The 24,458-nt window shown below is 45.0% G+C and overlaps 2 protein-coding genes across 7 annotated transcripts in view; both read right to left on the bottom strand.

Annotated features, from left to right (window-relative positions):
- Diaph1 (diaphanous-related formin 1) overlaps nt 1-6,530 on the bottom strand; it is a 116,810-nt gene extending 110,280 nt beyond the window's left edge. For all 4 annotated transcript variants that reach the window (XM_005380731.2, XM_013512217.1, XM_005380730.2 and 1 more), the window contains exon 1: nt 6,300-6,530. In XM_005380731.2, the coding sequence (XP_005380788.1) occupies nt 6,300-6,416 (117 nt within the window). In that variant the 5' untranslated portion in view covers nt 6,417-6,530. The remainder of the gene's footprint in view (nt 1-6,299) is intronic.
- A 1,917-nt stretch (nt 6,531-8,447) lies between these two features.
- Nucleotides 8,448-24,162, bottom strand: Hdac3 (histone deacetylase 3). Of its 3 annotated transcripts, none has more exons than XM_005380723.2 (15): nt 23,670-23,812; nt 23,484-23,566; nt 21,998-22,140; nt 16,986-17,067; nt 16,800-16,856; nt 16,631-16,686; nt 16,120-16,253; nt 15,379-15,459; nt 14,937-15,010; nt 14,713-14,777; nt 13,493-13,582; nt 13,310-13,368; nt 12,986-13,065; nt 12,532-12,689; nt 8,448-9,087 (listed from the first exon to the last, which is right to left on the bottom strand). In XM_005380723.2, exons 1-15 carry the CDS (start codon nt 23,722-23,724, stop codon nt 9,018-9,020), a joined length of 1,287 nt encoding a protein of 428 aa, XP_005380780.1. In that variant the 5' UTR covers nt 23,725-23,812; the 3' UTR covers nt 8,448-9,017. The 3 variants fall into 3 exon arrangements, with proteins under 3 accessions (XP_005380780.1, XP_005380782.1, XP_005380781.1); XM_005380725.2 differs by lacking the exon at nt 23,670-23,812 and adding an exon at nt 24,075-24,162 and having other exon boundaries at nt 8,452-9,087; XM_005380724.2 differs by lacking the exon at nt 23,670-23,812 and adding an exon at nt 24,014-24,096 and having other exon boundaries at nt 8,452-9,087.
- Nucleotides 24,163-24,458: the final 296 nt, after the last annotated feature.

Below are 24,458 nucleotides of genomic sequence, written 5' to 3'. Positions count from 1 at the left end.
AAAAAAAAATTCAGAAAAATAATCTCAGACCCCAGAAACTCTACCTGTATTTGCTATCTTAACAAAATGCCCAAGCAGCTGCTGCCTAAAGACCACTATAATTACCACCAAGTATGGAAGGTCCCTACTTTCCATCTAAGAATGCTTCTATAGAAGAATGTCATTTGTATTTGTTTTTGTGCTGCTGGAGGCTCCATGTGTTAAGCCATAACTCTATCACTGAGCCTTTCCTCCAACTCCCTATGTGTTTCCTTTAATTTAATTATATTATGTTTATTCTCCTTTGTATCCTTGTCTCTTTTTCCCTCCTTTTTTGAGATAGGGTCACATGCACCGTGTGGTTCAAGCCAGCTTTGAACTCACTATTAGCCTAGGCTGGCCTCAAACTGATGATCCTCCTACCTCAGTTTCCCAAGTACTGGTATTATAGGTGTGTGCCACCATACCCAGCTGTTCCCCCTCCTGAAGGAAAGAAATATAAACAATATTTTAAGGGCAACCTGACTCCCTGTCACAGAGCCAGGCAACAGAGATCCAGTTTCTTCAATCTTTTCCCTCAGTTTCACAGTTTCTAGCATACCTGTTTCTCTTATGAAATCCCTTTCTGCTACTTCCCAAATCCCAAAATTTATATAAAGAAATGCAGAATCCAAAATTTCTGTTTCTCTTCCTTCACTTATCCAATTTGTGCCTGTCAGCTTCTTGATGTTTGCAACCTATAAGTGCAAGAAATGACTGCTACACTGGGTGGATGTTTGGGCTTCAAAACATTGAAAGTCTCCTCGAGCTCTAAAATTTTAAGGCTACCATTCACAGCAAGTTTTAATAATGAATAGAAGTAAAAATCTCAAAGTTCACAGAACAACAATGCACCCAATTATCCTATACTCAGCAGTAAATTCATTAAAATAGTCCTAATATTTATCTTTCTCTTCAGTATTTCTTTTATAGTATTTCTTTCAAAAGAGTTCCTTAATTCTAAAACTTGTTTGTCACCACATTCAAAGCCAGCACACCTAACTGTATGCCTGTAATCCCAGCACTCTGGGAGGATGAGACAGGAGGATCACACTTTTGACCCCAGGTCCTTGGCAACTTAGAAAAACCCTGTCTCAAAATAAAGTTTAAAAAAAAAAAAAAAAAGGCCTGGGAATGTAGCTCAATGTGAAGACCCTGGACTCAATTCTCAGTATCTCAAAAAACAAACCTGTGATTGTAAAAACAACAAAAAGTTCAGACAAGGAGAATACTCAATGATTGAAATATTCCTTACTTTACAACTCTAGCTTTGAGGTTTTAAGAAATTTTAGTGTCAACAGCTTCTGAATACTCAATTCCACAAAAGCCTGTTATGCCCAAACCAGTGCCTACTGAAACAGGTAAGAAATAAAAACAGAGATGACAGTCAGTGGGGCAAGGGGATTGTGGCTTTGTCTCCAATGACCGTAACTAGGGGTAAATAACCAATGCTGTGTCTCTGTCTCTGTCTCTGTCTCTGTCTCTGTCTCTGTCTCTCTCTCTCTCTCTCTTTTTCTCTCTCTATCTCTCTCGGGATTAAACTCAAGGCCTCTACACTAAACTACACTACCAACCTTTTCTAATTTTATGTTTTGAGACAGGGTCTCACTAAATTGCCCAAGCTGGCTTTGAACTTTCAATCCTTTTTTTAACTTTCAATCTTGTCTCAGCCTCCTGAGTAACTCAGATTATAGACATGCATCAATGCCCAGGCTTCTCTTCTAATGCTGGTACTTTACAGGTAGCAAGAGGTATATTTTTTCCCACTGGCTTCAAACAAAAGTAACTGAAAATAGTTCAATATAAAAAATAAAAACACTTAAGTAATACAAAGTTACTTTCAAAATGAGAACGATTTAGATTTATATAAGTCGTAAGTATTTCAGCTACACAGACATAAAATGGGAGAAAAGACCACTTACCCATTCAAACTTTTTAATGCCTTATGTATTTTGTTTCATTAATAAACATGATTTTTGTTTTTGTTTTTCAAGACAGGATCTTGCCTTGAATATAAAAGTGATGCTTGTATCTATTCTTCTAAATCATATGTAGCATATAAATTTATATTTTAAGCCTCTATTATATTCCACTGAAGAGGTAACGCTGCCCAAGAATAACTTGGCAATCCATCTGGAAAGTACCCCAAGGATTGTCAGGGATAACAAAAAAATTACTCCAGCTTTTGGGATATAAAATTAGTCTATTCTGACCCATGTGCTCATCAAAAAGTTAACTCATTCCTCATTTGTTACTGTTTTCTTAGCTTTTTAAATAAACATACACATAATCTATAGGTCATAAAACTTTTGGATTTTTTTTTTTTTTTTTGCACTACTAGGGACTAAACCCAGGGCCTCTGCACTGAGCTACACCCCTAGCACTTATTTATTTATTTATGTGTGCATGCACGCAATACTGGTGACTCAACTCAGGGACTCACATGTGCTAGGGACTTACATGTGCAACATCCCCAGCTTCTAGCCCTAGTTTTATTATTTCTGGGATAAGGTCTCCATAAATTGCCTGGGATGGGTTCAAACTTTCAATCCTCCTGTCTCGGCCTTTTGGGTTTACCAAACTCAGTTTTACAGTTCTTTTTTTAAAAAGTGCCCCAACATTTACCAAATCTCTCAATTCTAAGACATTTCCTCAATTTAACCTTTTTTGAGAAACAATTTCCTTTTGAGACAAGTAGATGTAATAAATACCAAGTGGACCTGTGTGGTATTTTCATACACAAGGCAATAGGGCAGAAATTTTTAAAGTATCATTGTGTCATCTCAAATACCATAATCGCATTCCTTGGGCTCTCCTACGCTTTCCAAACTAAATAATCCCTGTGGCTATTATCTTTCAAAAAAATACATTTGTACAAATCTCTGTATATTTCTGTTTTTTTGCCTTTTGGATAAAAGTTAATGTCTTGTTGAGCCAAGTGTAGTTCAGGTCTGTAATCCCGGCATGTGGGAGGTTAAGGCAGATTACCTTGAGTTCAAGGCAGTCCTGGGCTACATAGTGAGTTCAAGGCCAGTCTGCACTACAGAGTGAGACCTTCTCTCCGCCCTCCCCCGCCCCGCCGCCCTCTTTCTCATTCTTTCTCTCTCTCATATACACACCCACACAAAAAAAAATATCTTCTTGAAGACAATCAGGAACCTGCATGAACAACTCTACTTTTTTCATATTCTCTACATTTCCTACTTTCTCCTTAAAACTCTGCACAGCATCATTTACCTTTGGTCAGGAGTCTACAATTAAACAGTTATACTCTCATTATTACTTTGTTCTTAAAAGCGTGTAAAACTGCAACATAGTAATTTAACATAGGCATGCAAAATTAAACCAGACTCTAAAAATTATCTGTTCTCTCCAATTTGTACATAAAAATTCCTGTTTTAAAAAGTTATTATTCCCAGCTGAATCAAAGAAGCAATATTCTCCTGGGATGTGTCAATTTCTCAATAATATGAGAAGGCATGCAGCCTACTAAATGCAGGGATACTCTGTAGCCTTCTAACAACTTGGCTGTACTTGATCCCCTTACATATATTTCAAAAACCAGTCTATTTGATATCCACATTCATCACTGCTGAAAAATCAAAAATAGTCAGAATTTTTATTTTCCTTCACCTAAAGGGAATCCTAAAGGAATGGGAATAATGGTGAAGAAGCAATACACTCATGATCCAGGAAAGACAATCGTATGAAGAACCAAGGGGGATTACCAGGCAGCCTCACTTCAGCCACTCCAGTTACTATCTCTAACAATCTGGGCAATTTAGGACCTCTGCATTCTTATCAGTTGATCTGTACTAAGAACTTGCATAAGGCTAGAAAGGTATGTAGCAGCAGCTAAAGGGGCTGTAACCCCTCAAGTGCAAACAACCTTTGAGTACACTTAGTCCAAAAGGTGCAGTTCTATAAAATGCATTCTTAATGGAGTTCCAGAAGGACACATACTTAAGAAAAGGTGGAGTAGGCGAAAAAGCTTTGAGTTCAGTTTTAGCCTGCAGTTCAAAAAACTAAGCTATGGGTAACAAAAGCACACTAGCAATCTCACCCACTCCACCCACTCACATATACATACACAGACACACAAAGAGAAGTGGATTACAGTGCTCCTCATCTCTCATTTCCAGAGTAATAAAAAGAGCAATGACAAAGAAAATACTCTGATGCCTTGAGGTAGGTTATACTTGGGAAATTAGGGGTTAAGCACTACTTCTTTCCTGGAAACCTTCCAATTCCCAAGATGTTAATGCAATTCTCACTACTGTAATACCTAGTTTAAAAATTCAGCAGGGTAAGGGTTAAGACCAACAACACCTCAGAAAAGAAACCTGTTTCATTGCCACCCTCTTTAAAGCAAATATGAACAACCCCGAGCCAAATCCATTCAGCATATACAAGAGCACACGGACATGCCAAAAAACAGGTGAAAAGAAACTTGAGTTCCCTCAAGTTTCTCACCTTACAGCACCACACACTTAAACAGATTTCACAAATTTGTGAAACTCCTAAGTGTTACAATAAAATAAAAGTATGCATAAAAGTCTACGGTACTAAAGATTTTTAAAATATTAACAAGTCATGAAGGTCGCTGCAAATCAGCAGGAATAACTAGAATTCGGGGGAAGGTCAAACAGTCCCCATGGAAACAAAACCCAAAAGATACACAAACAGAAGGGACACAGCCTGCAGAACAAAAGTTTTAGAAGGAAAGCTCTCTAACTAGAGGGTCAATTCTTACCCTAAAGAAATACAGAAAAATGTTGCTTTAGTCATCAAAGAGGAAAGGGATGTCACCTTGTATTTGTGAAAAGAAAGGTGTTCACCAGATAAAAACAGGCAGTTACTGACAGCCTGTATGTCACTGGAAAGGAGTCCAGGAGCACCTGGTCTTGCTAGAAATAGGGGGAAGAGATGAGTCACTATTTTATTTCTGCTGAAGTATACTCCGAATCCCAACCCTCTAGGTCACGAAACACCTTCTTGTTGTTTCCATCCCTTTATGAGTTTTCTTACCGAACTTGTGGAGTACAGTCAGAATACTGGGGGATGCGACCAAGAGAAAGCAGTAGGTAAGTTACAAGCCCTGTGGTTGTTAGAAAGAGATACTAAGGTTGTCACACAAGCACCTGGGAGAGAAGACTAAGTAAATAACTAGTTAACAACTAGCAAATGGTAAGACCAAACTCTTTCCCTCTCTTGAACACTGGTCAATATCTTTAAAAGTTCTTACAGTAAAACAGGCAAATAACTCCCTAGGGAGAAGAGGAAGAAAGATTTAATATGGGCAAAAGGTAGTAAAATATGATAGAGCTACATGAATATCAGTATTCCCTTGGACTTAGAAGTAACTGACACCTGAGAAAAAGGCATGTCAGCAACCTTGGCACACAGAAGGAGGCAGAAGAGGAGTGGCAGATGGTTATCATGGGAAATGTATAAAATGCAACTCAATTACTCATAAACTTCTGCCACTAAGTCTAACTTCCTCCCCACAGGGGAGGTTTATCACCATCCTGGGTCAAGAAGGGCATAATTATGAGTGAATTCTAATCCCCTGAAAAGTGACAAGCAACAGGGCAAAGACACAGGTTCTCTGGATAGAGAAATAGTAGGAAATCAGTCATCGTCATAGCCCAGTGACCACAGGACCTGGGCAGGAACCCCTCCACGTAATCACAAGGACAAACGTCCCAGGGAGGAGGGTTGGCAGGGCTCAAGTCAGGTAACATTCCTGAGGGGAAGGATTATCAGGTGACACCGGGCGGAGGGCCGGGAGGGGGACGGCGACGGGGACGGGGCAGGAGGAAAAGTTAGCAGGTGAAAGAGATCAACCATGAGGAAGTAACCTTAGGAGAAGGAAATGAGAGAATATCAAAAAATGGGGTGAAGATGAGGAGAGAAAATGGATCCAGAAGAGCACAGGCGACCAAAAAGAGAAGGCGTGTTTGGGTACTAGAGGCAGAAGAAAGGAAGTGTGGCTGATGAGCGGCAGCGGGGCACGGGGGCGGCGGGACTCAGCCTGCAGCTGGGGCGCGAGGGACACCGCCAGGGTGCCGGGGCAGAGCCGGGCGGACTCGGGGTTTCCCGAGGTCCGGAGAGGGAGGATGCCGGGCTTCGGAGCCGAGGACCCAGCAAACCAGGTGGGGAGGCGCGGGGGCGGCTCCCCAGAACCTGGCGAGCGTCCCCGGGGCCGCCTGCGAGGGTCACCGGAGCCCAGAGGGTGGCTACCGGCCGCGCTGAGGGAGCGGGGTGGGAGGGACACTCACAAATTTCTTGGATTTGCCGCCGTCGCCGCCCGTCGCAGGCAGCTCATCCGGGCTCCGGCCCTTCTTCTTGTCCCGGGTCCCGCGGCCGGGCCCCTGGCTCCCACCGGAGGGCTCCATATCCAGGTTCGCGCCGGCAAGTGGCCCCGCGCCTACACCCTCCCGCCCGGCCCCTCCGCGCCAGCAGCCACCGCCGCCCAGCAGCTCTTCAGCCGGCCGCCGCGCCCCGCCTCATTAGCATGCCGAGCTGCGCGCGCCTCATGAATATACAACGGCGACGCCTCGCTCCCGCCCGCCTGCCCCACTTCCGCCCGGACCCGCAGCCCCTACCAATGGGGGGAAGGGAGGGGGTGGAGGGAGGCCGCGGAAGCGCGCTACCTGCCCGGCGGACTTAACCATTCGGACCCACGTGGGGGGGTGGCGAGTGGGCGGTGCAGCTCTCCCGGCCACACGGGGAGCACCGCCCCCTGGCGGTTGGAGCTCTCAGGCTCCTTGGCTGCTGCGCTGCGCACACGTGGCTGTAAAGCCTAGACCATCTCACATCCCAGAGCCGGGTATGATGACCTAAACCAAAAACTGCACGACGGACTGTTATCAATCAGAAAATTTAATGCTGAGCATTCTGGAGTAACTTTAATGTCTGCAAAACCTTTGGAACATGCACATTAAAAATAAGTGGGCAGCTACCACGTATTTTCAAAGCTATGTGCCAAGAACAGAGCTTGATCAAGTTGATGTGCTAGGCTTTAAACTAGACTAGCTCTGGGGTTAACACTGCCCAGTTCTGAATCCCGGGGTGCCTCCATTTCTAATACGGACAAACTTGTTACTGCGAAAGCGGTAGTAATAGTCGCCAGGTGCCTAGACCAGGCACTATGTGATCACTGTATATTTCTTTTCTCACCGAATCCACCCAATACATGTGATAACTTTCAGTCTCACCATTACACAGATAAATTTGGATCTGTGTTCCCCAAGTACTGTAGGAGTTAATCTGGAAATAGGGCCAACAGCAGTGTCTTTATTCCAGGCAGCTGAATGGATGCTTACTGGAGATTAAACATGTCATCAATTTTAATAAATTTCTACAAACTAAAAAAAGAAGAAAGAAATTTGGACCTCAGGGAGTACAAGTGACTGGCCCACCGATACAAAATTTATACAGAACTTAAACTCAGATTAGTCTGACTACCAATCCCTGTGTTTAACCAAGATTCTCCCCACTGGCATAAACCAAACATGCCTGAAAAGAATGGGGTTCTCCCCAACTATGACCAGCTGTCAGCAGTTCCATCCATTCCCCTGGCTACATCTGTCACCTCTGTGGAAAGCAGTGGCACAGAATGGGTCCTCACAGTATAGACTGATTCTTGACCACAGCTGGCAAAAGATTTCAAGTGTACATTCCTGGAGAGCCGAGTGACTTGTCACTGGGTCTCCTGGAGCTTAGTTCATACCAGGGATTGCTAAACTGGCTGGCTTCTAAGCCTGACCTCCATCTTTTCTTGTGCTCCAGACCCCCCAGTTGCCTGATGGAAACTTGCATAGAGCTGTCTAGCCCATACTTGAAACTCAGTTTGTCCAAAACAGTTCAAAAATTACATTCTTAAACTAAAGTGCTGAGAAAGACTGAAAGGATGAAGGGACCCACCTATTATTCCTTTCTTGTATCACCAGTGACAGCTGCCACTCTGCACTAACTATAAGCTCCTTGTTGCAGACTCCACCGTCCTGCACTGTTCATCAGAGCCAGTTAGTGAGCAGCTTCTACATCTGCACTATACCGACCACTTACCATGTCCTGTTATCTCAGTGTTTCCTCCTCAGCTAGCATCTCCATACCAACACCGTGCTCAAAAACCTGAAGTTGTCTTCCACACCCTCTAAAGCTAGTAATCTGCCCAGGTTTGTCTACTCTTAACCAGAATGCTCCATTAACTCCCTATATAGAGTAAAATCACCCATATAGGTCCTGGCCATGTGGTATTGTTGGTGTTAAGGTGAGAGTAGCTGCCTTCCACACAGAGTACATATAGAGTGCCTATCAGAGGTGAACGTTAACTGTCATTTTGATTATATGCATGGTCATTCCTGTCCCTTCATACTCCCCGCTTCATACATACACAGCTAGCAAGAATTAATATTCCCAGAAAGGTACAAAAAATACCAACTTGGTTTATTGGATAAAAACAGTGGTAAATGGACATAAAGCCAAAAGTTAGAACAGGACATCTTCACATCCTTCCCCTACTCAAAACTGCATGTCCCATCAGCTAGGGTTAAGGTGTTAGGGAGCTAGAGCTTCCACAAGCCCTCACTCTTCACAGGCCCTAGAAGCAAGACCTGCAGTAGGAGAACCCAGGAGAGGAGGATATCAGTCAACCTCAGTCCTGTCTACCCCTTCGTCTCTAAGTCTCTGGATTGGAGGGAAGCAGGGAAGGAATGGGGCCATAAGGGCCAGGGACTGGCCTCTAGAGCCCACTGCCCACTAACTATCCTTTTCCCCATCTCATCCCTAATAGGCATAATCATCAGGGGGTGGGAGAGGAGGAAAAAGGGGTAGGTGGTCCTAGAACCATGTGTGGTCTCCAAATCCTTCCCCAGAGTTAGTAAAAGTCCTGAAGGGTGACCAGCCTAGGACTGGGAGAGCCACACCTTTTCTCTTCCACCCATCCAACAGGTGAAAAGGAATCCCTTGGGACATAGCATCCCAAGCTGCTCTTAAATCTCCACGTCGCTTTCCTTGTCATTGTCATGGTCTCCGTCGTAGAATTCATTGGGTGCCTCTGGCCTGCAAAGCAAGGGGAGAGAGATCAGGAGCTCACTCTCCAGGCTCTGCTGTTCTCCCTGCACCCACTCCAGAGCCATTTCTCAGGCTTCCTCCATCAGGCAACCACTTCTCTCTTCCTGTTGGTGGAGACTGATTGCAAGGCATCATTTGCATATTTAATATACATTTAGAGATTATTCTGTGCCAGACACTGTCAGAAGCCTTAGCAACACAGTAGAGAATCAAGCAGATAAGGTTTCTGTCTATCCTCAAAGAGTTCACCTAACAAATGAGACCAAACTCAACAAAGCAAATAAATATGAAAACTTCAGATAGTGAAGACTGTTATGAATAAAATGAAATAAAGTGATATGACTGAGAGTGACGGGAGGAGTAGGGTAAATTTCAGGCAGGATTATTAGGGAAGGTTGTTCCAAGAACAGAAGACTTCAGGTTTGAGAGGAAGCTGGCCAGGCAAAGACTGTTCCAAGCCTCACAATGTGGAAGGAAACGGAGGTATTCCAGTAAGGTGAGGAGGTCAGGATGGCTGGAAGTGTGTGCAGGGAGGAGTAGTTACAGATAAGATCAGGGGTCACGTGCGATGGTACACACCTGTAATCCCAGCCCTTGGGAGGCTGAGGCAGGTGGATCCCCATGAGTGGCACCAGCCTGGACTACATAGTGAGTTCAAGGCCAGTCTGAACTACATAATGTGACCCTTCTCAAAAAACAAAAACAAACAACAATAACAACAATGAAAAGATAAGATCAGGAACATAGTAAGTAAGGATCAGGTAAGGACCAGCACATAGGATACTTTTTCTTTTTTCTTACTTTAGCACATGGGACTTTTTAAGTCACAATCAGGAACCTGGGTTTTCTTCTAAGCGCAAGGGAAAGTTTCAAGCAGAGGCTCGACATATAAACTTGATGTGAAAGCGGCACAGGGCCCAGTAAAATACTCAATACTGGTTTCTTTCTTTTGGAAGAACTATCCTCTTAGAGAATTGAGAAAGTTATCAAGAGAAATTGAGGAACTGAGCCATGTAAGGCCCAATCCATTTGGTGAGCCGTGTGTCAGTTACCTCTACACGCATGAGGGTTAAGAGTATGGAGCCAGACACTCAGGTTTGAATCTCAACCCTGATATTTAACTAGCTAGCTGTATAGCCCTAGGAAAGTTACTTAACCTGTCTGAGCACCAGATTCTTCCCCTGGTAATATAAGGATGAGAGCCACTTCTTAGCACTGATAGCAACAGAATAAAGACCTGATACACATATTGTAACATAAAGCACTTAGTATGAAGTCTGCTGCTTAGCAAACCCACAAAAGTGGTAACTCTTCTTGTTAATATTCTGCAAGTCACACACAAGCCAGAGCTACAGGCATCAAAGAAGAACAGGAACTCAGTGGTCTGCCCTAAGGTAGGCCTTGGGAACAGGAAGAGGCCTGAGGCTTCTACTAGCTGCTGAAAGGGTGTGACATAATGTAAAGACCACACCCAGCTTGGAACTCAGATGAAAAAGGCAAAGTTGGACAAAAAGAAAACTAGATTTTGTCAAACCAAATCAGCTGATAGAAATCACTTGCCAGAAGTCAATTCTTTTTGTTTTTGTCTTTTGGTTGAGGGTAGCACTATGTAGTGTGGGCTGGCCTCAAACTCATTCTCCTGCCTCTGCCTTCTGAGCGCTGGGATTAGAGGCATGAGCCACTATGCCTGGCCAGAAGTCAAGTTGAGAGACCCAGAGAAGTTGAGATGAGTGTTCAGAGAGGAATCCATGAGGGCACATATTTAGATAGTTTCTCACCCAGACCAGGGATAAGGGGACATTCATGGAGGAGGAGAGCTGGAGAGGTCTCAAGGGTCAGAACAGTAGAGTTGGGTACAGAGGAGAGATACAGAGGAACTAACTCATGCAAGCCCTATCCATATGGAGGCTTGAACTTAACACCCAGCAGCACTTCTTGAAAGGGACTGAGAAACCCATCAGAATGTGCAGCAGAGCCAACTTCAGCCTCTATCAGTGCAGCACAGCAGGCCTGACTGTGCTGCAAGTGACCCGCTGGGGTCATCCCTCAGGCACATAAGGAAACTGACTCGAGCTAAGTGCATCTGTTTCTGCACTTCTGGGTTCTGTTGTCTATTCCCTTCATTTTTCAGAGAAGCTTACTGGGGATTTTAAAAAACTGTATTCTAGTATTTTTCCTCTAATTCAGTCCTCTATAAATATTTCAGGGTGGTATGTCAGACAGATAGGCTTTTTTCTTAAAAAACATAACCACAATACAATTTTCAAATCTGAAAAAAGGAACAGAGCAAAGAAATCAGAGCTCTAGAGAGCAATATGTGGGCAAGGACCTGTCTAGCTTAAGACCTGGAGGGCCTGAGTAAAATTCTGGTGAGAATATAAACTTCTATAGACTTTTTAGAAGGCAATTTGGCAGCAAATATAAAAAACTATACTGCATAGCAATAATTCTAGGAATTTAACCACTCTAACAAACATGCAAAGATGTATATGAGAGGGTTCCTGCTGCATTCCTTATTACTATAACAGCAAAAAAAAAAAAAAAAGAATGTAAATGTTCATCAGTGGCAACTGGTTAAATTATGCTATATTCACACACAAGAATATTGTACAGCCAGTAAAATACTGAAGCAGATGTATATGTGTATGTATGTATAATGATACAATGTTATTAAAAAAGACAGACAGCCAGGCATGGTGGTGCACACTTGTAATCCCAGCACTCAGGAGGGTGAGGCAAGAGGATCATTGTGAGCTCGAGGCCAGCCTGGGCTACAAAGTGAGTTCAAGACCAGCCTGAACTGCATAGTGAGACCTGTCTCAAAAAGACAAATAAATAAATAAATAAATAAAATAAAAAAGACAGATTTAGGGCTGAGGATGTGGCTCAGTGGTAGAACTCTTGCCTTGCATACACAAGGCCCTCGATTCAATCCCCAGCACCAGAAAAAAAAAAAAAGATATAAATTGTAAACAATACATAATGCTCCTAATTGTATTAACAAATATTAAAAACCACACAAACAATAAATCTGCAAATGAGTGTATGTTTATATGTACATGTAGCCCAGGCTGGCCTTAACTCACAGTGATCCTCCTGCCCCACCTCCCCAAGTGCTGGCATTATAGGCCTGGCATTAGAAGTATACTTGTAAACTATAGAAATACGTCTATTTGGAAAGATACAAATCAAACTATATATAGCACTTACTTCTGTGTACTGGGTCTGGGATTGTGAAAGCAAATTTAACATTTTGATGCTCCTTATAATTTTTCCAATAAATATGTATTACTTTCTAAAAAAAAAAGGAGGAGGGAAATCGTAACAGCTTATAGGAGGTAAGTCAGGGACAAGAAAGCTACTGCCTTCTGATCACCTTCTCCTTTATAACCCTTCCCAGCAAGCTACGTGGACACCCTCTCTGCCCCAGACCTGCTGTAGTTCTCCTCAGGACCCCTCTCCTCTGCATCAGCCTCATCAGTCCTGTCATAGGTCAGGAGGTCTGCAGGCACATCGTGAATCTGGACGCTAGGTGCATGGTTCAGCATCTTCAGGTTTTCAAAGATTGTCTGGCGGATCTGGTCCAGATACTGGTTATAGACGAGGAACAAAGTGAGTAGCTCCTAGTGATTCTCAGGGCATCCACCCTGCTGTCTTCCACCCACCTACCCTGGTTTTAATCTCTGCAGTGTTTCTAGCTCAGATCCTCCATTTGATAACTATCCCTCCCCACAAACCATGACTGCCTCTGCTTTAACCTGTGCTGCCTCCTAGCTGGTAAGAATGACAGTGACAGATGAGAACTTCTGTTTTTCCTGCTTCCCATCCACTTCCTGGACCTCTCGAGCTTCCCCATCCTTGTGCTCAGCTTCCCTGAGCTGCTGACCTGGCGTGAGTTCTGATTCTCGATGCGGGTGCTGACGTCTGGATGGAGCGTGAAGTCCGGGGCAAAATACTCGAAGTATTCTTGGGGAGAAGGAATTAGCCAAAAGGTAAAGCTCGGACTGAGAAAAGCGGCTTCCACAACTTTCCAGTTTCTTCCCTCCCCATCTAGCACCCCTACGTAAGCAGCGCCCAATCTTCTCTGGGCTAGGACCCCAAGGGTTTCATCTACAGAGCTCTGGGAGTATAAAATTCCCCGTTTGCTTTCAAACCAGGTTATAGCGAGAACAGCTTTCCTGTGGTTGGGGTGTCGTAGAATGGTCCTTACCGCTATAGGGAAGCTCCTCACTAATGGCCTCTTCCACCAGCAAGGATGTCTCATACGTCCTGAAACCAACCAGCAGAGGAGGACAGGCGGACTAAGGGGGCTGAAGGGCCCACATGGCCATATTTCAGGGAGCCCCTAGCTCAACCTGCACAATGAGGTCGGGAGGTCAGGAACGGTACTCACCAGCAGCGGGCGACATTTCGAACAGTATAGCCACCACCACCAAGCACCAGCAGAGGGATATTAAAGCTCTTGACATATTCAACGCATTCCCTGTAAAAAGGAACCAGAAGAGTGGGTGCAGCCCAGGTGTACACCTCTAGGTACTGCCTGAAAAGGAGTACAAGGGAACGAACAACAGGTGTCCTATATCCTGATCTGGGCAGTGGGATGCATTTGTGCACGTTCCTATTTTGTGTCTCAATAAAAATTTTAAGCACTCTCACTTCTGTGCTGCTCAACACTCTGCCTGGCATCCTCCGTGTTATTCATCTACTTTCACAACACACCAGCCAGGGTGTCAGTTCTGGGCTTCAGAAGGAACTCAAATCCCCTACTCCTCTCCATCACCTTCTCCACTTAGCCTGGGCACCAGATCTCCTGCCTCAACAACACCAAGCACTACCAATCCCATCCCCTCACTCCTGCTCGAACCTTTCTCCACTCAGCGGTCAGAGTTACTTCCACATTCGATCATGTCACCTCTCTGCTTCCCTTCCAACAGTTCTCATCATCTTTACAGCATAAACTCCTTACCAGGCTCTAACTGCTCCACATAACCTTATCACGGCCTATTTCTAGGACCTCACATTAAGATACCTATAGCTTGCTTCATGGCTCCAGCCGTACTAATTTTATCTCATCTCTTTCATTACATCAGCTCTTTCTGCCTCTGAAGCTTTCCTGGGCTCCTTTCAGCAGTTCTCTTTGATCCTCTTAATGGCTCATCGCTCCCTTCTTCTTAGCTTCCGCGTCTCAGCACACATTTTACCTCCTTAAAAAACCCTTTCCAAATCATGCTCTCTAAAGCAGATCCTCACTGTTACCCTGTCTGTCTCTGCTTCCTACTTTTTCCCTTCACAGGGTTTGTAAGAATCTACTTATATGTCTTGCTTACTTATTTTTTTCTGCTTTCTACACTAAACTATAAACTCTATAGGTACTTCCCCATTTCACCCCTATTACCTACCACAATCTTAGAACATATTAGGTGCTTAATGAAAACTTTGAATGAATGACCTTCTAAGGAATCCTGTTCAAGATAATATCTCTAATTCATGTATAATTTTAGCTATTTTTGGTTCCCAATAACAGAGGGGGCCCATTGCACAACTACCCCCCACTCTTATTTACTGAGGCCCAAAGCCACTTGAAAATCTGGGGGGAAAGGAGGAAAGTCTCACCCATGTCCTCGGATGCTGAGGTTGAAACAGCCCAATCGATCACACCCCAGAGAGTCAGCTCCACACTGCAAAAAGCAAAACATCAGACGGCTGCAGTGACGTAAGTGATCAGAAGATCACAGATGTCTTCCAGTTCCCTTTCCCCCAACCTAAAGAAGCTCCTCTTCCCTGCTGCCTTCCCCCAGCCCAGGCAAGCCCTCCTCAGACAGTACTGACAGGATTACCTGAAGAACAATGCATGTGGGTTGGTAGAAGTCCACCACCTGGTTGATGACTGGTTGGAAAAGATGCTTGTAACCTGGGAGAGGGCCAAAGATGGGTACCTGACACCCCAAGGGGATGGGGAGACAGGAAACAAAAGGGAAAGGGGGGTTGAGAGAGCATGTAGCCCAGGAAAGGAGCAACCCAAAGAACCAAATCATTGGTTCTGAGCAGTCTTGGGTCCCAGATTGCTATGAGTGACTGATGAAAGTTAATGACCCTCTTCCCAGAAAAATGCGCATCCACATGATATGTTGCATACAATTTCCAGGGGGTCATGGTCCCTCTGAAGGCCATTCATCCTTAAGGGCACCTGGCCCAACAGTAGATGACAGCAGGCACAGAGGTTAATGCAAAGACAGAAAGAAGGGACAGAATGAGCAGGGAGAGGATGTCAGTACTTACTCTGATCATCAATGCCATCCCGCAAGGGGACATTGAGACAGTAGTATCGGCCACTCTCTGCTCCAACTTCGTACATGTCACCTATAGAAAAGCAGGCAGTGGTAGCCATGCGTGGGAAGCACCCACAACCCAGCTGCCCCATCTATGGACCTCTGCCACAGACTCTTAGAGGAGACACAAGTCTCTTGAAAAGCTTGCATTTGCTCAGCAAATGAGTGTATATTTTACTAGAGATTAAATACAGCCTCCCCACTAAGCCATATCCCCAGCCCTTTTCTCGTTGTTGTTTGATTTTGATTTTTTTTGAGACAGAGTTTCCCTGCCTAGGCCAGTCTTTAGCTCACAATCCTCCTGCCTCAGGCTCCTGAGTGGCTGGGATTACAGGCGTGTGCCACCATGCTCAGCTTCCACAGATTGTTTCTGAGCAACTCTCCTGAGCCAAACAGTGTACTGGTATAGGGGTTACAACAATGAGCTCCCAACAGTCTGCTAGGGGTGGATATGCGGAGGAAGGAGACAGCAGGCAAAAGTAAACAAAAAGTATGGATAGCAGAGAGCACTTTGAGAGAAGCAGGGTGAGACGACAGTGTAGCAGAAAAAGAGGTAATTCCTATAAATAGAGGGAAAGGCTTATGTGAGGAAGGTACATGTGAGGAAGGTTGAGACCAGAATAACCTTCTGGAGTCCATCCTGGTAAAGAGCTGAGGGATGGGAAAGGGACAATAATTCCCATTTCTATACCTGTGCCAGGAAAGAAGTAATTTCCGTATTTGTGGAAGGACACCGTCATGACCCGGTCAGTGAGGTAGAAGGCTTCCTGAACCCCATCACCATGGTGGATGTCGATATCAATGTAGAGCACCCGAGGATGGTACCTAGGGTAAGGGCAAAGCCAGGGTCTGAAGTAAAGTGTAACGCTCCTTCCCAGCCCACTCCTCCCAAACACAGGCTCTGTGTCTGCTTCTGGCCAAGGTACCCGAAACCTGACACCACCAGTTCCCAAGGGCAACCCTGGGGCTCCAACCTGGAGGCTGGAGGCAAGGAGAGGAGAGGGATGTGCACAGACGGCAGAAATACGAGCAGGCAGCAGGGAATGTGCTGCAGAATGGAAGAGGCAGCCTAAGAAAAGCATCAGGCTCTGGGAGATGATGGAGACACAAGAGTGGGGCCAGGGTCAAGGCCAGAGCCAAGTCTGAAGGAATTCCCCAGTCAAAAGCCTCATAAGAACCCCATCTGCTCCTGAGCTACTTACTTGAGAAGCTCCAGGATACCAATCACAATGTCATTGACATAGCAGAAGCCAGAGGCCTACAGCGAAACAGTGGTTTTGAGGAACAATTCCTCCACTCACCTGTCCCCCGCTGTCATTCTGACCACCCACCCTAGTGTAGCCACTGTTGCCCCATCATCTCCTCACTCACCTCAAACTTCTTGGCATGGTGCAGGCCACCAGCCCAGTTAATGGCAATATCACAGATCTGAAAAACAAAACAGCCAATCCCAGTCTTCCGACTGCTCCCTCCAAAGCTGGGAGCCCAGCATCAGGGTGAGGGCGCTGATTCCAGAGACCCACAGGAAAAGGGAAAAAGGACTTGGGGCTATGTCACCTTGTTGTTTAGCTGGGTTGCTCCTTGTAGAGATGCACCTGTGTAACGGGAGCAGAACTCAAAGAGACCGGGAAACACGGGGCTGCAGAGATAGCAGATTGGAACTCTCTTGCCTCTGTCCAGCTCCTTCCAACACCTCCCTCCCCACCCAAACTCCTGAAGCCTCCCCTGTCCAATAGTCCTCTCTAGAGCCCCACTTCTAAACACCTGTGCAAATGTAGTCAACAATCATTTTGGACTAAACCATGTACTAAGCCCTGTGCAAAGCATGGAATGAGGAGTAAAGCAGCATTTAACTCTTGTCAAGAGACTGTGCCCTCACTAGGAGAGAAGCAAATAGCGTCTAGGTTCTTCAGTATATGAGGAAAAAGGGACTAAGCTGAGACAAAATATGAGCTCTATTCTTTCTTTTGGGGTAGTTTTTTGAGACAGGGTCTCTCTATGTGATTCAGGCTGGCCTCAAACTCACTATGTACCCCAGCTGGCCTCAAACTCATGGCAAGTTTCCTGTCTCAGTCTCCCAAGAGTACTGGGATTATAAGCGTGTACCACCACACCTGGCTTTCATTTTTCTTTAGTCTTCTATGTGTAACACACTTCAACACAACACTCAATACTATTCTTTTTTTTTTATTTATTTTTGAGACAGGGTCTCACTATGTAGCCCAGGCTGGCGTAGCCCAGGCTGGCCTTGAACTTACTAATGTAGCCCAGACTGGCCTTGAACTCACAGTGATCCTCCTGCCTTAACCTCCCAAATGCTGGGATTATACGTGTGCACCACCATGCCCAGCTCAATATTATTCTTCATAGTTACACACTTTAAAGAAAGACTTCCGGGCTGGAGATTTAGCTCAGAGGCACAGCACCTGCCTGGCAAGTGCAAGGTCGTGAATTCGATTCCCGGTACTGGAAAAAAAACTGAAGAAAGACTTCCATTCCATTTTTTGTGTGTACATGTTTTTATACAGGCCCTTGCTATGCAGTTCAGGCTGGCCTCAAACTCTTGTAGTCCTCCTGCCTCAGCTCCTGAGTGCTGGGATTACAGGCATGCATCAACATGCCTGGCTAAGAACTGCATTCCTATGAAAGAAAAACAGCAATGAGATAACCCACGGAGAGCCTTTAGCTCACTGTGTGGCACTGCGAGCCATATTTTAGCTATAATGATTACCATCTTCATTCCCTACAAAAAGGACAGGCTTGAAACCAGACACAAAAGACTTTATAGCGTATGAGTCCATTTATATAACATTCTAACAAAGGTAAAAAAATCAAGACAGACATCAGATCAGTAGTTCCCTGGAGCTCAGGGAAGAGATAGTATTGACTACAAAAGTATATGAAGGGGGCTGGGGATTCAGCTCAGCAGCAAAGTGCCTGCCTGGCAAGTGCAAGGTCGTGAGTTCGGTTCCTGGTACCAGAGAAAAACAAAAAACAAAAAACAAAAACAAAAACAAAAAAAAGTATACGAAGGACCTTTGTGTGGTCAGGGAAATATTCTGTACCTTGATGCATTCCATCAAACTCTCAACTACATGACACCAAAAAGAGGTGAAATTTACAGTATGTAAATTATACCTTCATGAACCCAACTTTTAAAAAAAGGAAATGCTTTTAAAAAATCCCTAGCTTGAATTTCTTCAGTTCAGTGGTACTGTGTATGCCTAGCACTTATGAGATCCTGCATTTGGTCCCCAGCACCAAACAAAAACCAAAAAAATCCCTACTTTTAGGTTTCTGAGAAAATATATTTGACTATAAGAAGAGAAAACTGTAAAGGTTTAGAAAGAATATTTAGTTTTCTAAGTAAATGAAAAACAGTGCAATTATCAGCTCCAAGAAAAACAAGTTATACATGAAAACAGATTAAATAATAGCATTTGGCTCTACACTAAACGAATCCTTTTGTAGTTATAATAATGTAAACATAGAATATGGATTGATTTATAAATTATGATATAACTGCAGGGTGTAGTGGCAAACGCCTATAATCCTAGCGCTCTGGGAGGTTGAGGCAGGATGATGACAAGTTCGAGCTGCATCTGAGCAACTCAGCAAGACACTATCTCAAAAAAGTTTTTTTTTTAAATGCCAAAAAATAAGTGTTACAAGTACATTGTAAAGCCAGGATGGGAAGAGAAGCCAGCCAGTGATGGTATGAGAAGACTAAAATAACCCATACCAACACCCTAATAGATGTTTTCTAAAACTGATAAATGAAGGAATAGCACTAAGAAATAACATAATAGGCATTATGATTTTGAGCCCAGATTCGGAGGCCAGACTACCTTGGTTAAAACAATTGCGCAAGCTGTTTAACTTTTCTATGTCTAAGCATTCCCCATCTGTAAAAGGCAACAATAATAAATCCTGCTTCATAGGACTTGTTGAGATTAAATGAGCAAATGGCTGCAAAGTATTTAAAATAGTATCAAGTGCATAGTAGGTATTACCTAAATATTACAGATTAATAGTAGTAGTAAGTTAATTTTATTATTATGAAATCTTAAGCATCAGAAGAAAAGAGCTGAAAATGGCTGCCACTGGGGAGAAGGATTGATGGGCAGGAGGATCAGGTCTGGGATTGCTTTTATTTTTCAGTAACAGCCTTGAAGCACAGTTTGACTATTTATTTTAGGTTACTTTTATTTATTTATTTATTTATTTATTTATTTATTTTTGGTTTTTTTCCCGGTACCAGGAATTGAACTCACGACCTTGCGCTTACCAGGCAGGCGCTGTGCCGCTGAGCTAAATCCTCAGCCCCAAATTTTAGGTTACTTTTAAAACAAACCAAAATTAATTAACAGGAAAAAAGGAAGGAAAACGCTTGATTCTCTTCTGAAACACAACGATAAATTCGCACAAAGTAAATTCACTTCCTACAGAGCCAAATGATAATACTACTACTTAATCTTAAACACAACTGCAGTTTAAGTTTGACAGGACCACTATAGTATAGATGGCCAGGGGCAGAGTCTTCCTTAAGCCAGCAAAGAACATCCTCAGGATTCTGTCTGTGGCCTCAGTGCTGACTCTGCACTCCCAGACCTACAAAGTGAATTCAGGAATAGCAGCAGAAACACTAACAAAAAACAAGCAACCTCCCAAGACAGCATGTGACTCAATGACACATGAGCACAGCACCGTGCTCAGGATAGAGGTCTGTGCTGGTCAAAAGAGTTCATGTGGGCGGCACGAAGGCTGAGAAAGTTTTAAAGAAGTTGCTGGAGTGCCAAGGGCATTCCAGAAAGGTATCTTGTGTGCCTGAGGGATGGGGATGAGGCTGAGAAGGTACCCAATGCCAGCCAAGGAGCTGGCCTCTGTCCCAGGGCCCTAGGTACTTCAGTGGTAAGATCTTTCAGGGAAACAGATTAGTAAATTCAAACTAGGGCTCTAAATCTGAACCCTACCAACTTCACTGACCAGTTTTGTGACTCAAAGTAAGTTATCTAAATTATCTAAATTTAAAACTTTCTCAGCCTTCGTGCCGCCCACATGAACTCTTTTGACCAGCACAGACCTCCATTTACTTAGGCGAGGGACTATTGCATCTCATGGTTGGTTTAAGAATTAAGGGGATGTACTAGCAACCCTTAGCATACTACCTAGTAGTCAGCACTCAATAAATGAGGGCCACTGCAGGAAACTAAAGGATCAACAAGCTGGTTTCTTCAAGAAATAAATTCAGGGGACAGAGTGAAAAGCCACAGATAAAATGTCTCAAGAGACATCAAATAATTGAAGTGTGTGGATTTTGCTTAGATCTTGATTTAAATATTTAAACTGTATAAATATATATATGAGACAACTGGGAAGTGATAAAGCCATGGTCGTGCACGTCTATAATTCCAGTATTCAGGAGGCTGCGGCAGGAAGATCACCACACGCTTGAGGCCATCCTGGACTACAAAGTGAGTTCAAGACGACACAGTGAGACTGTCTCAAAAAAACAAAAATTATGGATAAAAGTATGTGATATCTGGGATGATGATGTAAAATGAGGGCTACAGAAGAAGTAATACTGGCCATCTGCTGTGTGATAAAGCTGGCTGACGGATACAGTATATGGAGGACCACCAATATACTTTACTTTTGTAAATGTCTGATATTTTCCCTAATAAAAAGTTTCAATAAACACAACTGAGGGCTGGGGATGTAGCTCAGTGGCACAAGCATCTGCCTGGCAAGTACAAGGTCCTGAGTTCAATTCCTGGTAACAACAACAACAAAAAAAATAACTGAAATACAACTGAGTATATGGTGGCTATTATGGTTATTCTTCTCATGGACATATTATACAGGAGTACAAGGAAAGACCATGGCTGATCTTTATTGTCTACTTCCTTCCCCACAGCACTGAACATTGAGTCCTCTACATGCAATACAAGCACAGTGTAAACCTAGTCATGTCAAAAGCACCCCGTTTATTTAAGACACTTCAGTGATTTGCCTCTACTCTAGGAGGAGAAACCCGGATTACTAACTGGGTTGTTTACTTTTAAAAGGCTCCGGCTATCTCTTTAGCCTCCAATCAGATCACTCTCTTCTTCTAATTCCACACTTGGCCTTTTGTTTGTTCCTCAGATGAGTCACTCTCTCCTACCACTGATGCTTAGCACATGTGGTTCTTACTGCTCACTACATCCCTCCTCTCACCCTTCAACTGCCTCTCACCTACTTACTTTGTCCGCTTTTTAAAAATCTCAGTTCAATCTTCACTCCTTCCTTTAGGAAGTCTCATCAAAGAGCCATAATTCTAGCAAGTGTGCACTCCCATAGTCTATCATGTCCCTCTCTGAAAGAGGACTTAGCAGAGGTACAGTATGAAACTATGCTATTCTTTAGCAATGCATCCCTGCTTTTAGCACAGGACCTGGCCTACAGCAAACGACTAATAAATATGACTCTCTGACATGTAGGCTCCCCATCTAGGCTGCCGTAAACCTCACTGAAAAATCCAGCAACAAAGTGCTTGAAATCAAAAGTCCCATCTTCCCCTCCCTCACCAGTCATCGCCCACGTTGAAGGCATTAAGGCTCTTGGTGAAGCCTTGCATATTGGTGGGACTGACTCTCTGCAGGAAGTCAATGTAGTCCTCGGAGTGGAAGCGGCACATGTCATGCTGGGAGGCCTGATATGGCTTGAAGACCTTAGAATGAAGACACAAGATGAATTAGGCAGGACCAACCCTATGAATAGGGCTGAGCCACCATCACTAAAGCTAGTCCTAGAAATTGTCCAAAACCACATACAACAATTCACCCATCCCCTAATCCTTGTTATTCTATGAATGAAGGTAAATAAGGAAAGGTTCCACAGATGATCTTACTAAGATCCCTAAAGACCACTTCTTCCCACCTCCAACCTACCCTCTTTACCTTCTGAACTCTGAACCCTAATGTACCCATCCTGTTCTCTGGATCTCCCATTTCTATTTCTCCCCCTATTTCTATTTCTATTTCTCCCCTGGGCTCTATACTGCCCTCTCTCTTCTGGGTTCTTCATTTTGGAATCAAATACACAGGACGTATAACCTTCTAACTGAAACTCAAAGTGTTAAACCAAAAATCTGTCATCCTTGGAGTAGGGAGATTTCACACACCTCTTTGAAAATTGGGGAAGAACAGCAAGCATTTCTTCTGGAAAATGCACACCTGGCCATACAAACAATCTCCGGGGATTCAGAGATTCATGAATCACCTCAGTTTTTTCTAAAGCCAATCAGCACACACAAGCATGGAGCATTCATTCATACTGTTGACTAATTACCCTAACAGTGCATAAGGGTTGGATCTGTTATCATCCCATTTCACAGGTATAAATGCCTAGCAAAGAACAGACAGCATGTGTATATAGGGGAAACAGAAGATTGAGCATTGATTAAGCAGAACTGTGTAGAGATTCTAGATTGAAAAGGGAATACCCAAGCCATTTCCTGCTCTCCACACACATGTACCCATTTACACACAAGGCTGCAGAGTTGTCCCTGGAATTCTAGCTCCTCAAAGGTAGAGAGAAGTGACAGAGTAGAAGGGGTAGGCGATGATTTGTATCACAATCAGATACAGTGACCCAACCTCCTCATCCCTGAGGCCTCAGTACCGCCCACACCCTAAATTGCAGGGAGGAGTGTAGCTCAGAGGTAGAGGCTTGCCTAGTAGGTGTGAGGCCTTGGCTTTCTGCACCATAAGATGAATGTTTAATTAAATGCAGGGAAGGGACACAGGCCCACACCAACGTAACTGTCGGCCAAAGGCTAGCCTGCTTAAGGTCAAAATGTAACTGACCAGTGGTGAAAACGTAATTCCCATTAAATAAGAGGAATCCACCCCCAACACTGCATATAGGGAGCGCTCCTGGTGTCTTCCTCTTTGCGCCCAGCACCCTAGAGACCACTTGCATTTGGTGTGTTAAGTCCAGCCTACCTATCCCTCCGACAGATTAGGTAACTCGGTCCCAACCCCAAAGCCCAGCAGGGACGAAGGGACTCACGATCATCTTCTTATAGAGACCATAGTGTAGGACGAGACTATGGGTCAGCGCCAAGCGATGGGGTTTCATAGGGTGTCCAGCTCCTGGGAGTGGGGAGGAGAGAGTTCGTCAGTGCCCCCTGGAGTTGCAGCCCTTGCCTCGAAACCTTTCTTTCCCGATCTCCCGCCCACAACCCTGTTCCCTCACCGTAGTGGAAGTTGCCCACGTCGGGGTCGTAGAAATAGGCCACAGTCTTGGCCATGGTGCCAGCAGGCCCAGGCCCCACGCCTCCACTGCCCGCCGGCCGACAGCCCCTGCCCCACCCCCAATCGTGCGTGCTGCGCAAGCACGCAGCCTGCCTTTGCGGAACAGCGAGGCTTAGGCCCCGCCTCCGAGACCGCGCCCGGGCCACGCCCCCTGCGGGAGTCCCGCCCCTCGCCTCGTTTGGCCTCTGTAGTTTCTGGGGCGTGAACGACCGGGCTTTGGCGGGGGAAGGGTGGCCCGAGCCCTGGGATGAGAGGGCCGTTTCTTTCCAGGCGGGGGGTCAAAACCTCGGGGAGCTGAGCCATCTCGTCCAGCCGCTTGCCCCAAGGGGGCGCAGGCGGTAGTCACCCGTCTAGGAAGCTCGGGGATCCGGCCACGCCGCCCCTCTCAGGGGCAAAAAGCCAGCTTTCCCCGCGTGCTGGGAAGACTCCTGGCTAGCCGCTCGTCCGGGGTACCCGAGGGCAGAAGCTAAGCCGGGCTTGCCGGATAGACCAATGGAGGCCACCTCCGCCTGACCTCCTGCCCCCAAGCGGACCCAGACTCGGCGCCACACGTCCCCCCTGGGGGGCCGGCGCAGTCACGCGCGCCTCTCACTCGCGCTCACACGCGCGCAAGGCTCACGCTCTCCTCCCCGCACACCTGCTCCGCCCCATAGTCCCGGGCCGGGGACAGGAGAGGGATCTGGGAATCCAGGGCGGCGGCCGAAGCGCTCCCATCTCCTCCCTCTCCCAG

The sequence above is a fragment of the Chinchilla lanigera genome, unplaced genomic scaffold, assembly GCF_000276665.1.
Source record: "Chinchilla lanigera isolate Chin_1 unplaced genomic scaffold, ChiLan1.0 scaffold00014, whole genome shotgun sequence".
Classification (NCBI taxonomy): Eukaryota; Metazoa; Chordata; class Mammalia; order Rodentia; family Chinchillidae; genus Chinchilla; species Chinchilla lanigera.
Note: the sequence above shows the minus strand (reverse complement) of the source record. Positions and strands in the feature narration are given on the sequence as shown.